The sequence below is a fragment of the Gossypium arboreum genome, chromosome 6 (assembly GCF_025698485.1).
Source record: "Gossypium arboreum isolate Shixiya-1 chromosome 6, ASM2569848v2, whole genome shotgun sequence".
Taxonomy (NCBI): Eukaryota; Viridiplantae; Streptophyta; class Magnoliopsida; order Malvales; family Malvaceae; genus Gossypium; species Gossypium arboreum.
Genome location: NC_069075.1, coordinates 13,554,320 through 13,561,595, shown reverse-complemented (window position 1 = coordinate 13,561,595; position 7,276 = coordinate 13,554,320). Strand labels below are relative to the sequence as shown.

The following is a 7,276-nucleotide window of genomic DNA, read 5'->3' as shown; positions in this document are numbered from 1 at the left end:
TTAAGTGCAAAGATCAAATCTCAAATTTTAACATAGTATAAAGAACAAAATTGAAATTTAACTATTTTTATATAATTAAAAATAAAGGGACTAAATTGAAAATTAACCATTATTGTTAAAGAATGAAGAAAAGAAAGAAAGAAGGGCTTAGGAATTGGGTTATTGTATCTTCATAACAAACTTCTTTATATCTTAAAGTCAAGCTTGATATCACATGATGAATGTGAATTGGGTTATTCTATCTCCATAACAAACTTCTTTATTAAAATATTCATCAATATCCATACTTCTTTTTAAGTAAGGTAGATAGAAAAAACAACATTCAAAAATATCCGATCCGACTTGATTTCAGATTTAATTATGGATACCGAAATTTTAAAAAAAAAAAAAACAAAAACAAAAACAAAAACAAAAGTTATATCTATTACTAAAGGTATAATTGAACACAAGCGTGCTGAAATGAAAGGGTTACCTCCACAACTGCAGACAGTGTACTGCGCGTTCAATGTGAAATATTGAGGCATGTCCCAACAGCATTTATACGTCTCTGCAACCCAAGGTCACAACTTAAAGAGTAAGAGTAGCCTCAAATGCTATCTGAAGGCGACCCTCAGTTGTTGAACTGTTGTTCTCCTTTTCATGCATGTAGTACCTCATAAACAATGAGCTCATGCCCACGTCTTATGATCTAAGCACCGACAATCTAACTGAACAAAGGCAATTTGGATTTTATTGGCTGCTTACAAAACTTCCAACAGGCTTAAGCCAAAGTCTTGCAACAGGAATAAAAATTCTTGTAAATAGATATCCAATCAAAATTTACATGGTATACTCAAATACTAATGTAGATACAACATAACTTTTTCTCTTGCACCCAAGTAGCCTTTTTTTACAAAAATATTATTACAGAAAACATGCAAGAATCGTTATATGATCAGATACATGGACTTGAGTCTGCATCTGGTTGAACATTCCATTAACAGGTGGTCATGCCTGAATCAGTGTTAAACTTGAGAGGATTTCATCCATTTGTCCTTAAGAAGACTGATCTTATGTCATACAGTTCTGGAGAAAAGACTGAATCAGCCTCGAACTAGAGTATAATCATGGTCAATGAAGAAGCGATGAGAAGATATACTGCAGCATATTCATTGTAAAGTCCTGCAAGAGAGAATGAATACTCAGAGAGTGAAAGAGGCATAGATTGTGTGTCAACCTTATGTTCAACAACATAACTCAGCTACTTGACATAAATTGAACTATTAGAGTTTACATGGCAAGACATATGTAAATTCCTCTCAACTCAAAGAGATTACAATTATTCGAGTAAAATGATCTACTTCTTACTGCTTTGAGCATTTGTTGCCGCAGGTAGTGCAGGGATTCTTACAGCTGCATGCCAAAAACCCAGGTGAAATAAATGAAAGATGAAAGGAGAGGAAAAGAGCATCATGGTAATATGAAATCATTTTCTAATATAGATTATATTTTAGCAGCTAGCAATAAACTTAGAGAGTACATACTTTTATTGCATGATGAAGCTGGTAGAAGTGATGGATCCGGCCATGGAGCTGGAATATTATCATTTAGATCGCAAATGAAACTGATTCCAGAAAACTGATCGAATGTCGCATCAGAGGGCAAGCTTGGCAGGAGACATCCAGATACTAAAAGCACGAGAAAAAAAATTACATATTATGCACTTTATTATAAACAATCAAGCACGTCTCAGATAATCTAGGCATATGAGAAATATTATTGCTTTGAGAAAATATAAGTCATAGGATTTTGCACTTCTTTAAGGTGCAAGAAATAGGAAGAAGTCCTGAGTGTTGTAAGCATCTTACCCTGACTTCCAACTGATGTGTACAAATTTGTAATCAGTACCGAAATCAATAGTGATGACAAAAAGAAATAAGTGTTAGTAATAGTACCACATCAAAATTGTCACTAAAGATCATTATTAGAGGTGCATATAGAAAAACAAAACTAACCTTGAAGAGAGAAATCCTTGAGGCTTATATGACATAGGCTATAAACATTTTTGGTGATATTGTATGTCTGCAGCTTCAACCCCAGTGAGGTAGCACAATCCAAAGCTTGTAAGTTGGTAATGAGGGTCTGCTTTTGCAAATGAGAGACATAGCTATCCATAGCATCACAACAAGCAGTCTGGTTACTTATTCCATTTCCACAGCTATTTGCGACATGCCTCATATTGGGGAAAACAAGAGGGCAAACTGAAGCAGAAAACAAAAAGACAAAGAAGTAATGAAAATTTGAATGCTACTCAATATCGAAAGGGATTTTCTTACATGCATAGGTGAATCCTATCTATGTATAAGAAATTCCAAACTCACCTTTGTTAACATTGCAATTGGTTAGTCCTCTAAGAACTTCCTTTGCACGATAAGGGTCGAGTTTACTTGCCAACCACCGAAGGACAATGCTTTTACAATCATTTACTCTTGTCGAGTGCTCCGGTAGAACATGGGTTCCATCCATGCTCAAAGGATCAGAAGCTTTCAATGCAATCCTTGTTGCAGCATCTGATATGGCACCTTGACAAACTTGGTCACAACATTCTTTCACAGGATCGATCTTTTCACATGAGGCAAGAAGCTCAGAAGAATTTACAGTGTTCTCAAATTCATCAACATCTTTTACTGGGCACGACGCTTCAGTAAGGTTTGATGGATGAATCAAGCACACCTGCTTGAGATCATCACTAGCACCCTGGCCTTCCAAGACTTGCTCAATATCTGAAAGGCAAGGTTTCGCAAGGGTTCTGTTTAAAGCAAGCACACCGGTCTCTTTACTAAATTGACCAACAAGAATCACGAGAGTCGCATGCAACTGAGGACAACATATTACATTAGCCAACAATGGAGCAAATGCAGCCCAACAATCAGTTGAGGTCATGGTCATTAAGCTTTGAGAAGCAGTGAAGTTTAACATACAAAGTCCTACAAAAGGCCAAGTACAATAAGTAATTATACACTTAAATCTGAATTGTTTTGACATTCCAATGTTACGAACCAAGTAACAAATACCTGATAATTTCGGAATAGTACTATTTGTAAATGGTGACAACGGAGAAGGTGCAAGAAGAGGAAGAAATGGCTGAGGAGCTGCACTCGGAGTAATTTCAGGTAAGAAAGCATCTGCTCCTCTTTGTGTTAAGATATAACTTTTAAGTTGATCCACAGGGCTGGATAAACATTCATGGAAGCCTGAAAGGAGAGAAAGGATGAAATTATCATACACTTTACCATGAAGTTTGTGGCTTTCAACAAGTACAAATAATAGTAGAGCAGACAAATGTCATTGACAAGACATGTCTCATGTATGTTCCTCATATATAAAGCTATAACAATTCCCATTTCTCATTACAACATCAACGAAAGCAATTTACAATTAGTCAAGAGATCTCAAACACCTCCATGGTGTAATGTGGAGTTCTTTCAAATAGTTTTAATCACCATCATACATTTCTAAGCACTGGTTTTGCTAAACAGAGTAACAACTAGAACACCTATTTGTGGGTAAGCAATTAAAAGAACTCAAATTTGTAGCTCTTTACTGGAAATTGCAGTAATATTTTCTAGGAAGACCCTTCCCCACACAAATCCAAGAAGAATCCATTTCTCTAACCCTAAATATACACAGCAAAATTTAAGAAATCTAGGCTAACATTTCCCCGTTAGTAAAAAAGAAAAACAATTGAAATTTTGGAAACAATGACCCAAGTACCCAATTATTGAAACTAACAGATCATGCTAAAAGAAACAAAACCCAAATAAGCAAACAAGAAAGCAAAATCACCCACAGGCGAAAAGCATAAACAACTCAAGGAATAGCATAGTGAGGAGAGACACCCCTGCACTCATAATCTTCTTCTTTCACTTAGTAATACAAGTAAGGTTGGAAAGAAAGCTTAAAGGAAGCCAAAAATGGAAAAGAGATTAGGAGAATGGTTAAGACGTTAGGAGAGTTTGGGAACTTGAAAAACTAGAGGAGGAAGACATGGCAGACAGAGAGAAGAAGAGAGCCCAAAGAAGCCATGAATGAGCTTCAAAGAGTGGTGGGGACTTAAAAAAATTAAAGCAAAGCAGCGAGGAGTAATGACTAATGAAAATAGCTGTCCTCTTGAAGGAGAGTAGGCCCTACACTCAAATTAAATACTCTCAGACTCACCTACTATTTTCCCAGTATTAAAGCTAATTTTTTTAATAAATATAAAAATAAGGGTTGTAATTTAAATTTTAAAATTTATTTGCATTGAAATTTTAAAATTATTTTTAATATATTATTAATATATATTTTATAAATATTATAAAAATTTATAAGAAATCTAATAAATTATTAAAATTATATATTAATAAAATTATAAAATATTAAAATATATAAAATTTAAATTTTATTTATTGGTTCCTTGTTTTGGATATTAAATCCCTAAAGAAAAAAGTAGTATTAGATCAACAGTTAGATAATAGGAATAATCGTAGAATTAATATTGTGTGAACTGGAGTGGAATCAACAAGAGTACCGATTCGAAGAAAACGATTAAGCTAGTTGATTCGAGAATCGGATTGTTAAACTGTTTTTTTATTTTTATTTTTTAATAATTTATTTAATTGAACCAGATGGACCAATCGAATTAGTGAACTAGTAGCCTAACGATTTCAACCACCAATTTGATTTTGAAAACATTGGTCAGAATATTCCGTATTGATATATGCTAATAGTTAATTAATGAAATTTTGGTTTGAGAATTTAATTGTACAAAAATATTTTATATCATATAATACTTAGCAAACAATTTTTATTTTTAATGTCTAAACTATTATTATACTTAAAAATTAGATATAAAAATTTTAAAACTAAAAAAATAATTTATCCGTAAGAAGGATGAGGTCTCACAATTATCGCTTTTATTGTGTAATATTGAGAACATTTTATTCAACATGACCCTAACAATTTAGTGATTATTTCCATATCCAACTATTGGTGTAATGTCAAGTGTTCATTATGATTTTAGGATTTAAATAATTTTTATAATTTCTATTTAAAAATATAATTTACTAGAATTTTTATATTTTATAACTTTTTATGTTTCTATAAAACTTTAAATATGCTTTATTTAATTTTATAATTTATTATAGTTTATTTTTTATTATAATTTTTTTAACATTTTTATAAGTTTATATCGATTTTAATTTTTTAATATTTGTAATTTTAAATAAATATTTTATTTTATGAGAAAAATATAAGATTAAATTAGAAGTGGCACATGTCACCATTTGATTGACATATCAATTTATTTTATTGGTCAATATGGTTAAAGATGAAAATCGTTAGTAGAGAGACTTAATTAATTTTTTATGTTACCGTTAAGGGATTAATTGGGTGCAGATTAGTGTAGGGGATTAGTTGATTTTTTCGTTTTCTTCTTAAGAGCTTTTTAACCTATAACCCTCTATTTAATTTTTAGAATTAATTTTATTTTATTTAAAAAACCCTTGAGTTTTTATAAGGATTGAATTATTCAGCTACAAAGATAAACCCAAGTTTTTTCTATGTAACTCAATTCTACATAAAACCTAAATTTTCATTTTATTTAAAAAACTAATCTTAATTATAAAAAAGGAAAAATAAATTAAGAATATAAAATGATTTTCCTATAAAACCCAAAATTTTCTTATAAATATCAAGTAATTTCATGTAAATTTGGGGAAAAATAAATTTAATACTAAAAGAGGGAAATTAAAAGATAAAATGAGTGACCAATATGAGAACTTATTTAAGTTGAGTGACTAAAATAAATATTTAATTAAGGGCGGCTACGGGTGAACAAAATGAAAACGGTTGTTAATGGCAATGCCTAAAATGCAAACTTTTTCATTTTTGGTGATCAAAATGAAAACTTATGAAAGTTAGACGATCAATTGTGTAGTTTACCTTTTAAATTAATTGGATCCAAATCTAAGGTTGAAAAAGCAAGGCTTAATGCCACTTTTTGGCCCCTATACTATAGTTAAATTATCATTTTGATACCTATACTATTTTTTTATTAGTTTAGCGCATGTACTTTCATTCGGTTAATCTTCGTTACCCTGACCTAAATTTTCGTTTTAAAAAAAATTAAACAAGCCAATAACATGCCAGTTCAAGAAAAAAATCACATAAAAATGTTTAAAAATATTTAAAAATCATTAAAACAAAAATATAAAAAAAACCACCCCAAAATATTTAAAATCGAAAAATTATAAAAATATATAAAAAAATCGTAATATATTTTAAAAAAGTATAAAAATTAAGTTTATAAATATGCAAAACATAAAAAAATTAAAAATTTTCATAAAATTTTAAAATTTTGTTTATTTGAAATTTGGTAACATCCCTAACCTATCTCCGTCACCGGATTAGGGTTATGGAGTATTACCATACAATCGAAAATATTTTAACATTCAATAATTTAAATCATATCATAATTCATTCATACGCATGCATACTATCATTAACTTGAGCCCTTGAGGCCTTAAAAATAGCTTAGAAGCAAACTAGGACCAATTTGAAACAATTTGGAAAGTTTAGAAAAAGCTACAAAATTTGAAAACAGCGGTCACACGGCCGTGTCACACGCCCGTGTGCCAGGCTGTGTAACTCACTGACTTGCAGCTTTAAGAAATCATTAGATGAAAATGGCTGTGTCTTACACGGCTGAGTCACATGCCTGTGTCTCAGGCTGTGTGAACCCAAATTTACCTAAAATCAAGTCATTTCAAAACCATGTCATGCATAAATATTTAGATCAATAATGCACACTTTCAATGCACCAAAACTGTAATACCCCAAAAATTTTTATAGTAAAATATTATCCGTGATATAGTAAAATAAGGAAATAAAGTGACAAAAAGGGAAATTTTGAGTTATGTCAATATTGGGAAGTATATTATGACATATTGATTCAAGAAAGGATTAAATTGTAAAAGTGAGAAAAGTTTTGTGGCCCAAGAGTAAATACTCAAAATTTGAAGGATTAAAGTGTAAATATGAAAAGTTGAAGGACTAATAGTGCAAATATTTTAAGGGTGGAATGATCTAGAAACCAAGGAAAATTGATGAAATAGGACCAAATTGAATAGGTGAAGAATTATGAGGGACTAAATTGTAATTTTATCAAATTAAGTGATGACTCAAGATTGGAAGTTTAAAAGATCACAAAGGGCAAAATGGTCAATTGGAAGAGAGAGAAATCTAGAGACAATGATGA

At 31.0% G+C, this 7,276-nt stretch overlaps 1 protein-coding gene across 3 annotated transcripts; it reads right to left on the bottom strand.

Annotated features, from left to right (window-relative positions):
* Positions 1-708: 708 nt before the first annotated feature.
* On the bottom strand, positions 709-4,158 carry LOC108485554 (uncharacterized GPI-anchored protein At1g61900-like). 3 transcript variants are annotated; one of them, XM_053029242.1, is made up of 8 exons: positions 3,830-4,158; positions 3,054-3,233; positions 2,361-2,966; positions 1,995-2,240; positions 1,848-1,859; positions 1,524-1,667; positions 1,341-1,392; positions 709-1,161 (listed from the first exon to the last, which is right to left on the bottom strand). In XM_053029242.1, the coding sequence occupies exons 1-8, from the start codon at positions 3,888-3,890 to the stop codon at positions 1,149-1,151; spliced, it is 1,314 nt and encodes a 437-aa protein (XP_052885202.1). In that variant the 5' UTR covers positions 3,891-4,158; the 3' UTR covers positions 709-1,148. The 3 variants fall into 3 exon arrangements, with proteins under 3 accessions (XP_052885202.1, XP_017644899.1, XP_052885201.1); XM_017789410.2 differs by having other exon boundaries at positions 1,348-1,392; positions 3,830-4,153; XM_053029241.1 differs by lacking the exon at positions 1,848-1,859 and having other exon boundaries at positions 1,348-1,392; positions 3,830-4,153.
* Positions 4,159-7,276: the final 3,118 nt, after the last annotated feature.

Coding starts and splice junctions, on each gene's coding strand:
- LOC108485554 (XM_017789410.2), bottom strand. CDS start 3,890: ATGAGTGCAGGGGTGTCTCTCCTCACTATGCTATTCCTTGAGTTGTTT. Junction 3,234..3,829: donor GTTGTTTATGCTTTTCGCCT/GTGGGTGATTTT, acceptor CTCTCCTTTCAG/GCTTCCATGAATGTTTATCC. Junction 1,162..1,347: donor GGCAACAAATGCTCAAAGCA/GTAAGAAGTAGA, acceptor TCTCTCTTGCAG/GACTTTACAATGAATATGCT.